This window comes from Mirounga leonina, unplaced genomic scaffold (genome assembly GCF_011800145.1).
Source record: "Mirounga leonina isolate KUSES-001 unplaced genomic scaffold, KU_Mleo_1.0 Mir_53, whole genome shotgun sequence".
In the NCBI taxonomy this organism is placed as follows: domain Eukaryota; kingdom Metazoa; phylum Chordata; class Mammalia; order Carnivora; family Phocidae; genus Mirounga; species Mirounga leonina.
This window is the reverse complement of record NW_023270807.1, coordinates 12,566,224-12,586,482: the sequence shown is the minus strand read 5'-3', so window position 1 is coordinate 12,586,482 and position 20,259 is coordinate 12,566,224. Positions and strand designations below refer to the sequence as shown.

The following is a 20,259-nucleotide window of genomic DNA, read 5'->3' as shown; positions in this document are numbered from 1 at the left end:
TCTTAGAGTTGTGAGTTCAAGCCCCGCGTTGGGCTCCACTCTGAGCATGGAGCCTACTTAAAAACAAAACAATAACAAACAAACAAACAAAACCTATGATTTAAGAAATTTCCCTGGGGGAAAAAGTGTCTGAAAAGCTTTTCGTCTCAGCATATATTCCACAATTATTTTTAATCACTGTTGAGTAGCAACATAAAATACTTCTTTTTCTTCTTTCACAGGTAAAATACGCACATGGTAGAATAATAGAAAAGACACATGACCATCCCCAGAGCTATGCCCTTAGCCAAGCCCCTAATATCAGGAAAGGTCAAACAGGATGGTCATTTCTAGAGAGGAAAACCTCACGCCTCTCTGACCAAGCAGCTCTTTCTCTCCTTCTGTTGCTACTTTTCTGTCATCTGTGTGGATGAGCCCTACCTCACAGGCTTCAGAGAACCCCTTTACTCGGTCTCCCTTTATCTTCCCACCCCTACTCCCTCCGTGGTTTCCCTAGTCTCCTTGGTCCATACCTTCCCTGGAGGGCTCCACTTCCTTGTCTCAGCTGTGAATTCAGGTCCTCAGTCAACTGGTTGTCCCCATGAAGTACTTTAGATCCTAAATGACCTAGGAGGGAATGAAGATCCGTGCCCCTGCCTCATCCAGTCTAAGAGGGAAACCCCCAAAAGATAAACAAACTTTCCGTTATTGAAATAGGACACCTCTTCTAACAAAATGATAGAAGCATTCTCTTTTCCTTCGCCCTCTCTTTGGCATCCCCATCTCTTCCTCTCCTCCCACCCCATTTTACCAAGGGGACCCTTTATGTTTTCCTACTTTGATGTGGGTTGGGACTAAGGATGAGAGGGAAGGAGGAAGAACCCCCAATGTTTATGTGGATAATAGTTTCCTGATGTGAGCTCATGCTAGACCCGCTGAGGTAAAGCCTGTGTGCCACCCTGATGAGAGGCAATATGGCAGTCATGCTTTGGCCTTGGCATACCTCAATTGGAGTCCTAGCTCCACTCGTTTGAGGTGACCTTGAGCAATTTACTTCACTTCTCTGCACCTCTTTTTTTTTCTTTTCAATGGTGATTTTTGACAATTTGCAAGGTCATCATGAGGATGGAATAATTAATACACATGAGGTACCTGGTCCAGTGCCTGGCACACAGGAACTACCAGATCCATGATGTGTGTGATGGTCATTTTGCTCTGAGCAGTATCGTTTAGCAGGACATCCTCTGAGAGATGTTTCCTGTGCCAGTATATGTATTGAGGTATGGAAAGCACTTGGAATAGTGTCTACCAGCCAGCGAGAACCATATTCCTATCCTTCGTGACGGTGGTGGTGGTGATTTACCTGGGCTTGTTCTCTGAACTTTACATGGGCATGGGGTGGTCTGTGCTTTGCTTTATACTCTTTGCCTCCCAAGCTTAGAGGACATTCTTTGACAGAAGCAGCTGCTGCACGAAGGATAAGGGACAGAGTTGCCATTCAGTGATTTGACCCCACCCTCAAAATTACCTACAGCACTTTTCTCTGGGGTTGAGCAAAATGAAATGTGAGCTCATGGAAACACAAAGGTATGGGAGAGAAGAAATGTGCAAAGGACTTCTCTCTCTGGAATGTTTCTTCCTCCTGGGAATATTGGTTTTAATCGAGAATCCTCTTTCCACTTCTACTTAGAAAATAAGTTCTTTCTCCACTCCCAGATTGAGCTTGAATAGGCAGTTGTGATATACACCTCTCCAGGAAGCCCCTCTGCCCTGGGACACCTCCTCTTCTCTTTTGTAGCTGTCTGTGAGGCTCCAACATGAAGAAAGATATTTCTCTTGCTTTACGACGATGACTAAAACTCGGAGTGTGAGTTTGAATCCAGGCACCACCTCTTACTAGCTGTGTGACCTGGAGAAACTTTCTTAACCCCTCTGTGCCTCCTCAACAGTAAAATCAGATTGTTAGAGGTATCAAATGAGATAACCTGTATGAATCTATATGTCCAACACAGGACGTGGTGAATGCTCAGTGTGTGTTACCTATTTTTGGTCACTCAATTTTTAAACCATATCTTAAGTCTTTTATTAAAATGTAAATGTGCCTACGTTAAGCTCTTTGCTCAGTGTTTCTCAGTGCGAAAGCTGTGATATTTTGGAACTGACAGTCCTACACATCGCAGTCCGTTTAGCATCTTTGGGCATCACCTGCTAAATGCCAGTATCCACACGCAACCCAGTCCCTGTGAAAACCAAAAAATGAAAATTAAAAAAAAAAAAATCCCTGTTGCATTTCCAGACATCACTGGCAGCTTAGCACCCTTGTTTGAGAACAATACTGATTACACTTCTGCACTATTTATCAGGTGGTTCTCGAATGCGAGAGAGACGTAGAGGTAAGCAGTGCCTAGGAAGAGGTCAAAGGTGCCAGTGTGAGGCAGACAAAAGAGGAGTGAGAGAGGGGAGCAGTCCAGAGAGGTGTCACCAGCCACCCCCCTTCCCGAGACCCACCCACACACTTTCTTTCCTCCCCTTTGGGAGAAGATGAGCTTGCTGGTAGATAACTTTAAAATACCGTTAAATCATGTATGGGGGCGGTGGTACAGCTTTTGGAAACTTCCTGATGTTTTATACCATAATTCCTCCCTTTCTTGGGGAGCACTTTTGGGCCCGAAGCAAACCAGCATTAGCCCTGCCAGGACTGAGAGAGGCTTAAAAGACATGATGACTTCAGACACAGCCAGGGTCTGGGAGGAAGAAAGGAAGTGCAACTCACCACACCCCTACTTCCTGCAGCTGCAGGTGGCTCTCCTGCCGCGCCCCCCAACCCTGACCCCCCCCCCCCCCCCCCCCCCCCCCCCCCCAGTCCTCTGAGAGCTACCTCAGGGCCAGGCACCTCTGTCTCTGCTGTTGACAAGGGAGTGGTAGAGCGGGGCTTGGCAGCCTAGCTCACCTTGCCCACCCTGCCGAATTGAAGTCCCAAACCTAATACATGAAAGGAAAGGAAATCTAAGTGTGAGCACCTTTCAAGCACATTTCAGATTACACACACTCTTCCCTCAGTCTGTTTTAAATCCCGTGAACAGGCAACATGCTCAGTAAAACTAACACATAGAAATTCCATGTTTTTGTTCCATAGATCAGGACGGATGCCCCCTCGTTCTCTTGAAAATAGCACATTCACAATAAAAATACTGAGGAAAGGGGTTTGTAGGGCCTTCTGTGAGAAGCCTGAAATCGCTGTAATATTGGAATCAACCTTCCTCATCTTACTCAAATATAAAGGGCTCTTAATTTAGATCAAGTTCAATGCGTGCACACAACCCAGCATGGTTCTGTGTTCAAGGGTCCTGTTGGAAATGGTCTTCGCCCTTGCCTTAATAAGCCATCATCCACTCTTAAAATTCAGTGCAGATTAATAACAGAGGCCTTCTTTTCCCTATTCGGTTCAGAACTCACTGAGGGTTAGATAAGACTAAGACAGAGGAGATGAATAATGCCAGCTCTGTTTCTGAGGCTGTGCTGAAGCCCAGAATGTGGCTGGGTTGAGCACCAGCCAGGGCTTGCCAATGCTGAAATCCAGAGCCGAGCAGTCGGGACTCCCCCTGCCTGCCCACAGACTGCCCCACACGGGGCGGGGTCTCCTGTGCTGGCCTTCACACATGGCCGAGAGCTGAGCAGGGCACAGGCCCTTTGCAGGCAGGGGTGGCCCAAAGAGCAAAGTGGAGAGGGTGAGCTGAGCAGTTTCAGTTCTTTTCCCCTAAGTTGTCACTCTGCTTCCACTGGAGAGGAGTAAGAAAGCAGCCACAGAGAGAGGTCCCAAGTGGCTTGCTCGTGCAGCTTCATCCATAAGGAAGGAAGGATGGAGACTGGTGTGGTATCCAGTCTAATGTAACACGTGAGCAGAGAAAAGAGGATAAAGCACAAGCAATTCATTTCAACTAAAGTTGTAGTGGCTTAGCTTGCTTCTGAGCAAAGAGAACTTGTATGACCCATGACTTACCAATTGCCACATAACAGACTATCCCGAAATGAAGGCCTTGAAACAACAACAATCTTTTTTTTTTGCTCACAAATCTTCTATTTAGGCAGGGCTCAGGGGGACAGCTCATCTCTGCTCCATGCAACATTGCTCGGGCCCCTCAGCCGGAGACTGGCAAATCAACTTTCAAGATGGCTTACTCACATGGCTGGCACATCGGTGTGGCTGTTGGCTGAAAGCTCAGACAGGTTGTAGGTGAGGGACCCTGGTTCCTCTCCACGTGAGCCTCTTCATGGGCTTCTTGCGCTTCCTTACAACATGGACACAAGGTTCTAGGAATGAGCATCCTGACAGAGCAAGGTAGAAGTGCGTGTGTTTTTGCGACGCAACCCAGAATTCACACTGATTACTTCTGCCACGGTGTATTAGTGAAGGCAGTCAGAAAGGCCTGTCCAGATTTGAGGGGAGAGGACACAGTGGGAACAATCCTCCATGAAGAACAGGCAAGGTTATTGAAGAGTAATGTTTAGCAAGAAATATTATGGCCGTCACTGTGAAACACGATCAATCCACTAAGACCCTAACTTTCCTATTGAGAATTCACTATCCATATGAGAGACTATAAAATTAAGACCAGAAGGAAAGATAGAAAATTTTTTTCAGAGTCCCAGGCTACCATAAGAGATGTAAGTCAAATCACTTTATAATATATAGCCCTTTTTTTTCATAATTGATTGTTATCTTTTGAGACGATTCACTGTCAAGGAGACCATGCCTAGAATAACTACCAATTGGCCAGAACAAAAAGAGGCAAGATGTTCCTCTTTAGCTAGAGAACAAATATTCACTAAAATATAAGTTGCCTTAAGGACGTATTAAAAGTAAAAGTTAAACCCAGCTCCCTTTCAGGAGTGTCTCTTGTCAAACATGACCCAGTGGGAGTCAGGACGGGATGTGCCAGAGAGTGATTATGAGCACATTCTTTGAGGTCTGATGGGCCCGAGTTTGAATCCTGGCTCTGTCATATACTTCCTCTGTGATCTCAATTTCCTCTTGGATTAACTAGACAGGATGCCACCCACAGTACAGAGCTGTCGTCATCATTAAAACCCAGTTGATGTGAAGTACTGAGAGCTGTGTCTGGCATTTAGTAAGGGTGTGGGAAATAGTCGTTGTGATATTTAAAGCAGATGGTAAGTTTCCATGACACCCCTCTGCCAGCACACTGAAAATTGGGTAAATACTTGCCCTTACTTGGTTTTAAGCTTAGCTGAAAATCTAAAACTTACACACCTTAAACACTAGGAGAAAAATTCACATTGCGAGTATGTACTGGACATTGTACAAATATGTCAAACGGCCAAGGTTGGGGCCTTTCATAAATCAGCAATGTATTTATTGAGCATTTACTTGTACGTGAAGCTGGAGCCATCACCGAAACCACCACTTTAGCAGCTTGGAATATAAAACATCGCCAGATGAAACAACTAATGTATAATGTAAAAGGTGATATGATTAGGCATTACAAACAAGTGATTCAGAAAAAGAAAGAGATCTCGTTTAAAATCAGTTTAAGAGTTGGTTCCTTCTCATGGGGACACAAGCGTGGAAAAGGTGGGGAGAGAGGAACTTACCGATGGGGGTTGGGCAGTAGCAAGGAGAGCAAGGGTCGTTCCATCTTGAAGGTCGGAATTTACGACACTCCCCTGTGCATTTGAGCTGAGGGACTCAGCATGTCATCATCCACCCTTCTTGCTGTTTACAGCCGTGACTCCACTGAGTAGAAGCTCTTTGGAATGACTCACCTGCTTAATTCTTCAGCTTTGTGGTGTGACTAGATGAGTTCATCATATTGAAAACGGGAAGTTATTTGGGGCAGCAGCACTGACCACCATGTCACCTTAAATCATCATGTCATGAATCTCAGGAGGGCTTTCTTACGTATCTGACAAATAGTCCTTTATTTCATAGCATCAGTGTGGTTGTTATTCCCATTTTGCTGATGGGGAAAACTGAGGCATAGGATGTTATGTGTCTCTCAGCATCACGCCACGACTACGTGATGAGGCGATGTCCCCAAATGTTGTTTCAGGAAGCTTATTGTGACAGGGAGGATTAGTTCCTATGGTGGGGAAACCAGCTGAGAGTCGCTGGGGTGGGAGGAGGTGAACTGTGAATGGGGGCATTACGAGCAGGAGGTTGTGAGGGAGCCTATGGAGAAATGTTTCAAAGCAGGACTGAATAACGCTCCTGGGCAGATTAACTACCATGGATGGAAGGCAGAGGAGCTTCCAGGATGACCAGCTCTGCGGATTGGCACTAGAAGATGGAACCTCCCAGAGAAATGTGATAGCTGGAAAGGAAACATAGATGGACAGGGAACATAACTAGTTCTACTTTGGATATGTGAGTTTAGAGAAGAGTGGGAGATTTCTGTAGAGATGTCCATATAAGGCCAGATGCAGGTGTGCGTTCAGGCTGAGGACATAGCGTCTCGTAGAGACAGACATTGAGAGCTCTTGATGCTCCAGAGAGAGACTCTTCAGAGAAGAATGGCAGCCATGCGAGGCATAAAGCAGACCCTCGCCTCATGCCTGCTCCACTCTCCAGTCTTTTGAAAGCCTCTGGGACGGGGGTTCCATCTCCTGGAGCTCCAGCTCACATGAGGACCTGCCCAAGGAAAGGAAACCCTTTCCTTCTATCTCAAGAGTTTTCTGATTAGGTATCTGAACCGTCTCGGCTCTGCTATCATGTGCGTAAATATAGCTTTGTAACATCTTCCTGCCCTTACCACATCTCATTATGCTGATTTTTAGAGACCGTGCTTAATCACACTGATTATTTTAGAGAGAATTCAAGAAGGGGCCAACTCCTGGCCCACAAGCTGAGGGTGGCAGCATGATGGGGAACCTCCGGGGGCACTCGGACCAGCAGTCACCCACACACGTCACCTTGTCCCCCAGCCCCCTGCTCAGAACAGGGGTGTGACCGTCTCCCTCCTGAGAGCAGGAAGCAGCCCATGGACACCTCCACTTCCTCCAGACTTGCAGGAATCAGGACGTGGTGGAGGGTTTGAACACAGACGTAAGGATTGGGAGTGTCATGGGTGACCCTCTGCTCGTCCTTTCAAAGAAATGCTCCAATGGCCATGCTCCATGGAGTGTGGCAGCACCAGCCCACCCTGAGGGGACAGGGCCCCCACGGGGTCCTTGTCTCCTGCCAAGTCCAGTTGGTCACCCTGCAGGGTGACAGCATTGACGTCAGCCCTCATGGTAGGGAATTAGCTCAAGCCCAAAGGGAAAGAGAGGCCAAAAAAAGAAAACTTCAATCCAGCCACACCAAAGCTGCTACTTTTTATTTTGTGGGGCTCTTAACAGCTGTTAAGCTTTGCTGGATTTTGATAGTAAGAAAGTTTCCAAAAATAGAACAGTGAAATGTCAGAGTTAATGGGATCACAGCGATAAAATAGCTCTACTACCAAGCAGCCTGACTGACTTTGTTAGCTCGACGGGCTCCACAACGTGAGAGTTGCCCAGCATCTTTCCGGCCCCATCCTGAGTGTGCCCTCAGCACACCGACTGGAGAGGAAAGCGCTCAGGTTTGAATTGGTAAACACATTGCAACTAGAGGTATCTTTAAGGCAATGTTCTTTATCCAAGCCAGGGCGAACAAATGGCTTAATTAAAAGGCTAGCTTCATGAAGTATATTTTACTACAATATACACATAAATATATATATAAAGCTAGCAACTAGCTTCTTGCCGACAGATGAGGAAAGGGGCAGGGTGTCTGGTCAGCCCCCTGGCTGGGGTCCCCGCCGCCCCCCCTTCACCCCGCCCCCGGCCCCACCATCTGCAGGCTCGCTGCGTGATGGCAGATTCTCTCCTGTCGTCCCGAGACCACCACCACCTCACCCTGCATCACACCCAGCAAGGCGCCGGGCTCCAGCAGCCACTCCGGTTTCCTCTCTAAACCGGCAGAACTTCGAAGAAATCCCTTTCGCAACAAGAATGACCTCACCGTGTGTTTACTCTCTTTCTCCGTCTCTTGTTGGAGGGCGTCTCTCCTTCAGAATTGCAAGGCATTCCCAAAGGAAAGAGAACATTTTGGAAACCGCGGATACGATGAACTCATCACCATTTGCTGTGGAACTTCGAGGGGCTTGTTGCTGTCCCAGAAACAGATGAGAAAGAAGACCACCGAGGAAATCGTGCTGCTGGCTGGGGGTGGCTGTGGGGCTGATACGGAGCCCTTGCTGCTTTTCCGTCCTGCGTCCTCAGCGTCCCTACCTCTGCCCTTGACCTGCGCTGTTGGCCCTTTCCCGTGAAAAATTGACGGTGCAGAATGGAGGGCGGGAGGAGGCAGGTTAGGTGCAGGCCAGCGCCCTAGCAGGATTGCAGCCCCCTGCCGGCCACACAAACCCGTGTCACACCGGCCGCCCTGAAACATAGGGAAGCGCGTGGCAGGGGGGTGGCGCTGGGTTCCAAAGGAGATGTCACCAAGTCAGAATTTGCAGTGTTGCAGCCTCATACGAGTACACTCTATTATTTATTCATTCATTCATTCATTCATTCATTTCGGGGGGGTGCAGCGGGAGAGGGAGAGAGAGAATTTTTTTTTTTTAAGATTTTATTTATTTGAGAGAGAGAGAATGAGAGACAGAGAGCACGAAAGGGAAGAGGACAGAGGGAGAAGCAGACCCCCTGCTGAGCAGGGAGCCCGATGCGGGACTCGATCCCGGGACTCCAGGATCATGACCTGAGCCGAAGGCAGTCGCTTAACCAACTGAGCCACCCAGGCGCCCCGAGAGAGAGAATCTTAAGCAGGCTCCCTGCCCAGCGCAGAGTTGGACATGGGGCTCGATCTCACCACCCTGAGATCATGACCCAAGCCGAAATACAGAATCCGACGTTCCACCAACTGAGCCACTCAGGAGCGCCCCCAGTAAATTCTGATTTTAACAAGCACCTCCAGTAAGCTGTCAGGAGTTTGAGAAGCGCTGCTCAAAGATGCCGCCAACCAGGTCTCTGCCCAGCCAGGGCCCGGCACCTTTTATGCAAGAGCTGGTGTCCTATAGATTCCGCTCCTTGGCAATAGCTGAAGCGGTTCTTTTCCCTCGAGATTTTGATAAACGGGACAAAATGCTTTAAAGGAGAATGGAACACAATTGAATGAGCTGTAAATAGCGTTGCTAGGTCCACCACAGCCGTGAGCATAGGCCTTGGAAGGACTTCAGAGGGGATCAGGGAAGCAAAGCGGAGCTCCGATGACTCAGGCAGGTGTCTCTTTCCTGGTTCTGCTCTGTGTCCCCTGGTTTTGTCACTGTCCTCTGCTGAATCCAAACTGGTCCACTTATGCCAGAGATTTCATACCTGCTGTCACAATTCTCTCTACCTACAAGTTCACCAAATCTAGACTTTAAATTGCAGCGTCTTTATGAGCCATATTTCTATGGCTCTGGCTAGTTCTGTCCCTCTTGGCTACTGCCAATATCCAGCAAAATCCTGGAGCTGAAACACTCCATTTTTGTGAAATATCCCTGCCCTCACCCAGGAAAGCCTTTGCTCTACACACGAGGATGTCAAAAGCGGTCCAACAAGGACTTCTCTGACTCTTAACAGAAAGAGAACACTCTTAGCAGCACATGGCTATATTAGTTTGCTAGGCCTGCCACAAAACCAAGTACCGAAAACTGAGCGGATTAAAAAACAAAAATTAAAAAAAAGAAATTAGGGGCACCTGGGTGGCTCAGTCCGTTAAGCGTCTGCCTTTGGCTCAGGTGGTGATCTCAGGGTCCTGGGATCGAGCCCCAAGTCGGGCTCCCTGCTCAATGGGGAGCTTCTGCCACTCCCCACCTGCTCGTTCTCTCTCTCTCAAATAAATAAAATCTTAAAAAAAAAAAAAAAGTTGCAAGGCATCACAGGAAAGGACATTCCAGATAGTTACAGATTTTATCTTAAGCTTTTAGTATGTGCAAGGCTGTCTGACTTTAATCTTATGGGAATCAGGGAGGTGTTTTTTGTTTTTCTTATGTTTACGTTTGGAATGCTCCTTTTTGGTTTCCTCTGTTTGTTTTTTAACGAAGCTGACTTACAATGTGTGCTCAGGGCAGAAATACAGCCCATGCTTTGAGGTTTTGCTGAGTCATTTTGGCCTTGGTAAATGTTAAAGGATAGCTTCCCTGGGAGACCAGGAGCAGAGCCCACAAACATTAAAGTCAAAAATTTCCTTTATCAGTAGGTACGAGGATGTGGCTGTCGTGACTGGTTAAGAGATTGTGCAGGGTCTTCTGTCCTAGTCTGAGAAACGAGGATTTGATCTGGTGAGACCTGGAAAGCCACTGACCAGGAGGATGTCTGGGAGACACTGCTTTTAGATTTTCCCCATTTGTGAAGGATGGGGAGTGAAGGGTGGGATGTCAGGAGAAGGTTAAGATGAGTATGTCAACAGTTAAGTTGAGAAGTTAAAAGCATGCAGATGGAGAATGCCCCCTCCTCCTGCCTGACCACCCGGAGGTCTTCTACTTGTCTTTTAGACCTAAGTCAATTTCACCTCCACCGGGAAGCCTTTCAGTGTTACTTTCTCCTTACAATTTGGTGCCATAGTCCTTGACATCTGTTGCCACGCTGGCACTTACCGTGGTATTTTGTAATACTTCCTGTTTCCACATGCGGCCACCGGGCTGTGCTCTTGCGGTAGACACAAATGTTTTTTAGTGTGCATGTAGCCTTTATCACAGCAATAGGCCAGACCATGGAAAATGCTCAGTAAATACCTCCTGAAGTGAAACAAAGACAGGAAGCCAGCCAGCTAACAGCCATTTGGCTGTAAGATGAGCCAGTCAAGAAGGACAGACTCTTGGAACTTGAAGGGACCTTGACAGTCATCTAACCCCCGTCACCCAGTAGCCACCGCAAATCCCGGACAAGTGATGATCCTGCCTTAGTCCATCCTGGGGCAGCTCTTACTACTAAAGTGTGCGGCTGGAGGAGACTTCAGAGACTGCCCTGGGGAGAATGTGAAGAAGTGATGCTGTTGGCCCAAGGTCACTCAGCAATTAGCAACGATGATGGGAAACAAGAGAAACCGAGAACTAGCTGCCAGACCCACTCAGTCATCACCACGACCCCATGGGCTGTCGCTGTGACCGTGTTGAAGTTTACAGTTGAGGATGCTGAGGCTGCGAGAGAGCGAGTGGCCCGTTGCAGGTTGTCCGGTTGATAGGTGGTAGAGATACAGTGACCGAGCAGTCTCACTCCATTTTGCGATGCCCCGTGCCATTCCTGGATTACACCCGGGTTTCCTGAGACCCTGTAAAATGTTCTCCTTACTTCCAGAACGAACGTTGCCAAAGAATCTGCTTTGAGCTCCCTTCCCCTTTATCATCCCCCTTTTTCTTGCCTTTCAGGAGAGAAGTATGAGCTCCATGCAGGAACTGAGTCCACCCCAAGTGTCGTCGTGCACGTGTGCGACAGTGACATAGAGGAAGAAGAGGATCCAAAGACTTCCCCAAAGCCAAAAATCATCCAAACCCGGCGTCCCGGCCTGCCACCCTCCGTGTCCAACTGAGCTCACCGCTCCGCCTCAACGATAATATCTGTCTCCTCTTTATCATGCTTTCTTGCCCTCTGTTGTTTGTTTGTCGAAAAAAAAAAATAATTGCCTTTCAATCCCTGGGTGTTTGGTTGTTTGAGATTCCTTCCTTGTAATCAAGCCTCTCGGACAAAAGGGCTAGGAAAAGGTGATAAGTTTCCTGATCATATCATACCCATCGAGTAATAATCCATTATTTAGAAGGTTCTAGGGAAAAAAGGTAGTATTTTCTTATTAAAGTATCAGCACAGCCTATATCTTCATTCTCCCATGTTGATCCAAGCCAGAGACATCAGTAACAAATAGCACTCGTGTTGTTTGTGATCTGTTTCAGTCCCAGTCCTGACGTGTGTGCGTTGTTTCTTCCTGGCCACTTAAGTAGGACCATAAGTAAACTTGACTTTGACTGCATGAGATATCCCTATCTGGTCTCACTCAGTCCTCTGCATCCCAACATTCCCAGGACATGCATGATCACCAGCATTTATTTTCATGATTCGAGGATATACTATAACTCACAGATTGTCAGCATCCAGCCATGTCCTATCTAGACTAGAAAAATTATCAGCATCATCCAGCTCAACAAGTCTGGGTATATCCACTATTTTGAGTCAATACTTCATAGCTCTATTAAAATTCCTGGAGGCAACACTGAGCTTGGCCCCAAAGATATTCCTCCGTAGATTCTGAACACCACTTCTGTAGAGTACTTTCCCAGACTCACGGGGGAGGCTTGTCCAGGGTGATAGAGACCGATTTCAGACAAACCTATTTATTACAAAAGTTTCATGGTGTCTGAATGATTGTTTTTTCTCTTTGTATATTTGTACAAATGTTTCAGCTGTGCTTTTAAAATCTGGATGTTTTTTATTTAGTGATTGTTTAGCTGCTTAAAAACATAACACGTGCATTGCTTATGAATGCATTCATATACTAATACAGATAATCTGATAATATTATGCTCTATTATGGATAATGCTGAATTCTGGAAGGGCACAAAACTTCTCATGCCAATATATAAATGATTAGCCAACATCTTTGCTATCAAGAACACTTGTTTTCAAATAAAGTGAAGAGGCAAGTGTCCGTCGTAGACAATTTGGATGCAGCTAGATCGCCAGAATGTAGCGGCCACTGAGTGTTTGAAAAAGGAAAGGATGGTAGATCAACAAACGTATACCAATCCTACTCAGGCAATGGCCATGTTGCTCAAAAACATTTGTTTTCGTCACATGTGATATTTCTATTTCTGTAGCCCGAAGTGCATTACCGAAGATACACCTATAAAACCATTACCTTCTGCTATATGTGCAAGGCCTCATCTCCTGCTGTACATTAATGAATTACTTTAGATGCAAACGCCAGTTACCAGGGAGTGGGGAAATACTTTCGTTACCCAAGCCTCAGAAAAACACGCGAGAACAATAACACAGCCATCTTATGGAAGGATTGTTGTGGTTTTTGACTAAGGTGTATGTTAGTTTCATCAGAAACTTAAAACAGACTGATCACTCAGAAATTAGAAGTCCGTTCTACTGTGAATATAGCAATATCGTACTGGACACAATACAGGTGAAACTGAGGACAGCGTTGCTTGTAAAACCCTGAGTTTCCATGAGAAGAAATGCAGGCTCCTTTTAAAAATAAAATCTGAGGAGTGTATAAAAAGCAAATGCTTTGACTTGACTTTGCTGCGGAGGTTTTTGGTTTTTCATTAGCGAATGGAAGATTAGACTTAAAAGTGGAGGAATGCTGCCCTCTAGTGGAAGAAATATTTTCTGAGCTCTTGAGACTGACGGAGACCGGCCGCCTTCAGCCGTTTTGTGCTGAACCTCTTCGCAGTCTTCTGGGGGTCATTTGACTTTTTAAGGTACTCAGAGTTTTCAGAATGCAGGTTCTAAAGAAATATGGATGAGGAAAACATATTTGGAAATAATTTCTTAAGTGTTTTAAAGCAGATACCATCAGTCATTTCCAGCCAAATTTAGCCAAAGTTAAAATGACCGTCCTGTGTAGTCACAAAATAAAAACACAGTGGAGTGGATGACCTAAGTGGTTAGTCTCGGTGAAATTTATTGCGACGTTTCCATGTTAATCTGTCTCAGGTCAAGTAGTTCTTTCATTAGGTTGGGTTTGGGGAGAGGGAAAGCGGAACTTTTCCCAGGAGAGCGGTGAGCAACGGGGAGCCCTTGGTGTTAGGGGGCCCTCTCTGCACTGTGAAAGTCAGAATTGCCTCAGCATTTCCATGACGCACCTTATGCAAACCTCTTTAGCACTACTTTCAGTTTGAAAAGTTTAAATATGGAGGGGAAGGGGGAGATTTCCACCAACCGAATCATTTGTGCACGTGTACAGCTCAAAGAGCTTAGACTTCAAATATACCTGGTGAATGACTCTTTGTCCGTGTAGTATAATTTCTGTGTTGTCCGTCTGAGCTATTTTGAGTGGTGATTGTGGAAGAGTGCAATTCGGCCTATAGTCTTTCTAAAAAGTTACCAACAGATGGGATTAACTCAGCTGAGTGCTTACTGAAAGGAGCAGAGGGGGAACCTGGTTGGCAGCCATCTCACGAAGGAACGGGAATTTGAGCAAGGCCTGAAGGGATGGGTTGGGCTCTCATAAGGGGAACTATTTTATTGTCATGCGTCAACCATCTTTGTCCAAGGGCCATTTCAAATGTACAAAGGACCCTCTTTAAACATCGCTCCCACACTATTCTGTTTTAAAACCCTAGAAGAGACCCAAAGTGGGAAAGATTTTATTATGGAGAACACAAAAAGCACTATCATAAAATAAAAGATGGGCACATTGTATTTCATGAAGAGCATCTGTTTATCAAATTATATCATTAGGAGAGTGAAAAGGAAAGTCTCAGACTGGGGAAGATATTTGCAATACATACAGTTCTTAAATAACTCCTAACCAAAACATAAGATGAACTCCTACAAATCAATAAGACAAAGACAGACAATCCATCTTTTGAAAATGGCCAAAATGTTTAAATAGGGACTCCACATACATAGGCAACTCACGCATACACACACATACCTGAAATACCCATATGACCCATACACATTAAAAAAAGTAGTCAGCCTCATTTTGCATCAGAGAAATGCAAATCAAAACCCAAGGAGGCATACCACATGCCTATCAGAATGGTAAACGTTGAGTGTGGGGAAGTACCAAGTGCTGGTGACAATATGGAGCAAGACAGAGTAAACCAGTACCACCACCTGGGAGCACTGTTTCATGGTGTCTATGAAGGCCAAACATACGCCTATCTGGAAGCAGTTCCCCAGCAGATAGGAGTTCTCGTGTCCACCAAAATACCTGTATAGCGATGTCCCCAAGATCACGGCTTACAACAGCCATCAACTGGATACAACCCAAGTGTCCTTCAACTCTAGAATGAATCAATAAACTGGTACATTCACACAAAGGAATATCACAGAGCGATTCCTGAGACCAGCAAAGAAAGATAGGCATGAAAGAATACATGAGGTAGGACTCCACTTACGATATTCAGAAACAGTCAAAAGTGACCTATATGGATAGAAATCATAATAGCGGTTGCCTCTTGGAAGGCATTGACTGAGAGGGGACACCTGCCAACCTCCCCACAAGGGAAGCTATAAACAAACATTCCATCTAGATCTCCATGGATGGATACAGATGTAAAAGTCATCTAAAATGTGCGCAATATACTGCATGTAATTACACCTCAACCACCATGAGAACAGGAGGGAGGAGCCATTAGTTGCAAAAAGGGTTTGGAATGTCCTCAGCCTAAAACACATCTCATCCATCCTATGTGTCTGGGATACTTCTACATATACAGAGCCTTCCATTAAAATCTATAAGTATTTTGTAAAATAGGAAGCATAGGACTTAAGCTCTGGGTGGGGGACAAATATTTCCCAAAGAACTACCCTGACCTGACACTGGGAATGGTGGTGACCATGGCCCTGCCGATTTAGGAAGGAGGGTCTAGTGTGGGAAAGAGATAATAAACAAAGAAATAAGCAAATAAATTACAAGTTCTGAGAGGCACACGCAGTGAGAAAAAGCAAGAGCACACTACAAGGACAGAGAATATAAGTGGAAGATCAGGGTCAGGGACGGCCTTTGACCTTGAAGCTGACCTGTAGAAGCAATGTGCCATTGAAGGGCGAGAAGAACATTCTAGGCAGCAGGGGTGGAGGCTGTGGTTTTGGAAAGTCCTCCTCATGTTGGAGGGACCTGCAGGGGGTCATCAGCATGGCGGGGTACAGAGAATGGGCTTGAGCATGCCCCAAATGAGGTGGGGGAAGGGGGCAGGGCCTGGGCTACCTGCAACTTGGCAGGCCAAGCCAGGGAGTTTGGGATTCATTTTAAGCACAAGAGAAGGGTTTTCAACTGGAGAATATGTGATGAAATCCATCTTGTGGGTCATTCTGCTCTGGGAGAAGCTTCCTAACACAAGGCAACAGCCCTAAATGTCCAGATACTCTAGTGTGAGGACCCCCCAATGTCCACTTTAGGCTTGAAGAGAGATGGCTTTGAAGAGCTGTGTTCATCATCACTGTGGTCTGATCAGCCAAGTGAAATCTCAGGAACCAACCTCAATATGCAGTATCTTCCATGGTTCTAGAAAAGTTTGGGTTTTTTTTTTTCTACCCCTACCCAGATCATCTAGAAGGCCATGGCACAGGAAAGGGGGAACAGAACGAGTGATAAAGAACGATAAGTCAGTGTTTCAGGAAAACATTCATTTAGCTGCTGGTACAGAGTATCCCTGCCAGGAGCCACCATGCAGAGCATCACTGAACACTTGGCAGGCTTTCCCCTCAAATTTATGTAATCTGAGAAAGGGGAACATTTCAAGCAAAAGTTTTCTGTCAAACTCATTCATCTGCTCCTTTTAAAGATAGTCTAATGTTATTGGAGTTGATTCAGGAGTTTATGTTTCTAAAAAGAAGTTATATCCAAGGTTAACTCTGGGTGTGGGTGTGGGTGTGGGTGTGGGTGTGGGTGTGGGTGTGTGTGTACCCAAGCGCATTTGATATAAGTTGGAAAGAGAAAACCCAGAATGGGCTGAAATGGCTGAAATACTTCATGCTGACAATCTGCACACACAATACCTCCTTGGCTCTTTTGCATTATTTTCTCTTCCCACACCATAATGGACCTTGAAGACTCTTAGGGCTGGGCAGGAGTGTGGGGACTCCTTGGTTGAGTGCAATCATTAATGAAATCATTATCATTTCACAAACAGACTTTGCATTTGCCTATGGGGTCATTTCCTCTTGAAGCAAGGTTGTAGCTGTTTTTATAATGCTGCCAAGCTCTGCACCGGATAGCCTGCATGATGTGCCGCAGGGAGTGGGTGCTGTGGTCTGAGTCACAGCTCTGCCTTCAGAGTGCAAGCACTGGTGCCCCTGGATGCTGGGGGGTTGGTGGCTCACAACCCTCCGCTGAGTGGCCAGGCACTGCACTCCCCCCAACCCCACAGTCACACGCCCTGCCCCAGGGACAATGTGCATGCAGTGACCAGTCATGTGGGAGTAAGAAAGCCCCATCCTATGGCTCTGAAGGGCCACCCCAGCTCCAGATACACCTGTGGGCTCACCTGAGGTCTCTGCATCTCCAGTCAACTCTCCCCTCTGCCTAAACATACGTCTTCACTTCACCACTGGTGTGGACACTATGGCTCCCCAGCAAACAGCCCGCATGCACCTCTCCCTCTCAGAGTCCGTGCATTCTCTCCATTTCTTCGAGCTGTCTAGAATTGTACCACCTTTCTCCAACCGGGCCATTGCCCATGCATGCCTAACAGGGGTTAGTAGTCGTTTTTCCAAAGCAACACAGCAAAGTTCCACTCCGCGCTTTCTTTCTGTTGTTCCGCTGTGTTCAGGCGGCAGGGAATAGAAGCGCGAGTCCCATGGTGAGAATGGAGGGCTTCTCCCAATCACCCCCATGGTATGACAAGGACAGCAAATACTGTTCAGCTGTTGTCAGAGACCCTTATGAAAAACACGGGGGTCTGCGGCAAGGAGAGGAGGACCCCGATTCTGACCTGTGTGCCTCGTGCATGAGAAGGAGATAGAGATTGTGTATATGACATTGGGTAAGTTTACTAAAGTCCCTAAACCTGTTTTCTCTCCTATAAAATGGGTATAAAACCCCACCTTGGTTATGAGGGCTTAAAAAGGCAACACTAGTAACAGTAACAATTACAACTCATGACTAAATTCCCAGATTTTGGTGCCATGTGATCTGGGTGTAAACCCCAACTCTGCCATCTAGCAAACTTGTGGTCTTCTGCAAGGTTCTTAAGCTAAGTCTTGGTTTGCACGTGTGCTAAGAGGGCAGGATATTAGTACCCACCTCACAGAGGGACAGGAATTAAACGAGAAAACACACCAAGGCTGGGCACATAGGCAGTCCACTGCCAATACTTCCTAGGCATCAGTCCTCACACGGAGCACTTGACCTTCACAGTCTCACATGATCTTCAAGGCGGTGCTCTCATTGCTCCCATTTTTCATAAAAAACAGTCAGTTTATCGAGTGCTTACTCTGAAGCAGGTGCTCTTCTAACATTTTTACATTCTAGGAGGAAGGTACTGATGTCCCGTTTTGCATGTGAGGCAACCCAAACCTGGAAGTGTTATGTCCTACATACTCAAAGCGTGTTCCCTGCAATGTCCACATCTGCATGGCTTCCCCAGAAGCTGGTGAGAGATGCAGAGTCTCAGCCCCACCAAGATCTCCTGAATCAGAATCTGCATTTTAACGAGATCCTCCCTCCCGTGATTCCCATTCACTTTACAGTTTAAACAGCACCCCAGATCAAGGGCCAAATCAAATCCACGGCTGGGCTAGGACGGTGGAGCGGACACTAAACTGCTTCAACGTGTAGGGTGCTCACCAAAGAAAGTGCCCCAGGTATATAAATCCCCTTCCCCCTGTAATTATTTGTTTGGCCAAGCTGCCTTCTCTCAACCTATCCACATGCCATCCTTTGCATTTTGCTGACCTTGGTGTTGTGACTAAAATACCCAGGTGTCGCTGCCATGCTCCAGGCTCAGATGAAGTCTTGCCAATGGCCATTCCAATGATTTCCAGTAAATGTGCTTCTGAATAAGTTCCAGTGTGATTTCCAGAAAGGAAGTTATACCCTAGGGCCACACCAGAGTTCTGGGAAACAGCCACTCCAATAACAGGATGGTCTCAGGCAAGCAGGCTGGTACTACATATCCTGAGCTACCCCAAAACTAGAGTCATCTCCACTAATCAGGGTATGTGACCCACCTAGAAAACCGCTGTCTTTATTCTTATTCTCGGATACCACGCGAGGAATATGGGAAGCCATGTTAGGATACAATGCCAACCCTGATGAACTGGGACCAAGACTGATACGTTACCATTAACCAAAGTTCATAGGCAATCAATTTATCCAGAGAAGAGTTGTCCAACCTCCTGCCTAGAGGGTTGAGGTCTGGCGACCTGTATTCTGGGGGCCAACAGAGAGGCAGCCTTCCAGCCTGTGGCCTGTTCTCAGTGCAGAGGCTCACCACACCCACCACCACAGGCCTCCAGCTGTACCCACTCACCCTGATACCCAGGTGTTTCTAGTAGACTCTCCCGAGGGAGTCTGGCCTCGAGGGAGTCTGAAAAAAGGAAAGGCCACAACAGAAAACACCAAATGATGTCACCAGAGGAAGTAGGAATCTTTATAATAGAGCCCAAAATGACCATAGTCTATCAAATGAAATCCTGTGCCTGAAATCCTAGGCAGGGAGGCTGAGTGAGGATTCTAACTGCCTGTTATTTATTACATGTTTCAAATAATCTTCCTTTTTTCTAACCTACCTGCACCCCCACTTTCAGAGGGACATGGGCTTCATATGACTGAGGTCCTTCCCCATGCACCAACCCCAGCCTGCCTCCAGCACCTACTGAGAGTTTAGCTCTCTCTAGTCTGGGAAGTGAGCAGCCATGCTTTCTTCAGCTGTCTAGCTTCCAAAATGTTGTTGCTCTTCTCCTTTCCCATCCCCCTTGTCCTCATGGGCTTATAACTATCTTTTTTTTTTTTCCATCAAGATTTTGAAGAAAGTAAAAATGAACTCACGAGTTTAATTCACCACGTGTAGCCAGAAATTGGACTGACTGTCTTTTGTAGGCATCTTTTTGACCAAAAGACTTTGCTATTCCTTAGACTGCCAAGGGCTCAGAGGCATGGAGTCCTCTCGAAAGGAACATTCTAGTCCATAGTCTTTCATACCCTTTCACCATGCGAGATTACAGAATGTCTAAAAATGGGACTGGAAGCTCTCCTATCTATTGGATATGTCACAATGAGAAATGTGTCACCAAGTAACCTTGAGTGAAGCCAGAGAAGAAAGAAACAAATGTGTTAAACCTCCCTCAGTTTCCCACAAACGGTAACAGTGCTAAACAAAAGTTTCCTAACAGCCTGTGCTTTTCCCAAGGCCTTACACATGATTTCCTTCAGGGCCGATGATCTCCCCTCGCCTGCAGAAGTGCATTATCTCTTTTTCGTTGTTCTGTGACAATTCCTAATATCTAAATGTACCTTCTTCTGGCCTTTAGCTGGACCATTGCAATCTGTATGATGGCACTAACTCGAAAGAGAGCATAAAGGAAAAGAGACCAAAGACAAGTTAGCACCCAGCTCTGCCCACTGGAGGAACAATAAGGAACATG

General features: G+C 46.4%; 1 protein-coding gene across 4 annotated transcripts in view; it reads left to right on the top strand.

Annotated features, from left to right (window-relative positions):
• The window catches only part of RCAN2 (regulator of calcineurin 2), a 267,426-nt gene extending 253,477 nt beyond the window's left edge, over positions 1–13,949 (top strand). For all 4 annotated transcript variants that reach the window (XM_034991418.1, XM_034991416.1, XM_034991417.1 and 1 more), the window contains one exon: positions 11,367–13,949. In XM_034991418.1, coding sequence (XP_034847309.1) covers positions 11,367–11,527 — 161 coding nt within the window. In that variant the 3' untranslated portion in view covers positions 11,528–13,949. The remainder of the gene's footprint in view (positions 1–11,366) is intronic.
• Positions 13,950–20,259: the final 6,310 nt, after the last annotated feature.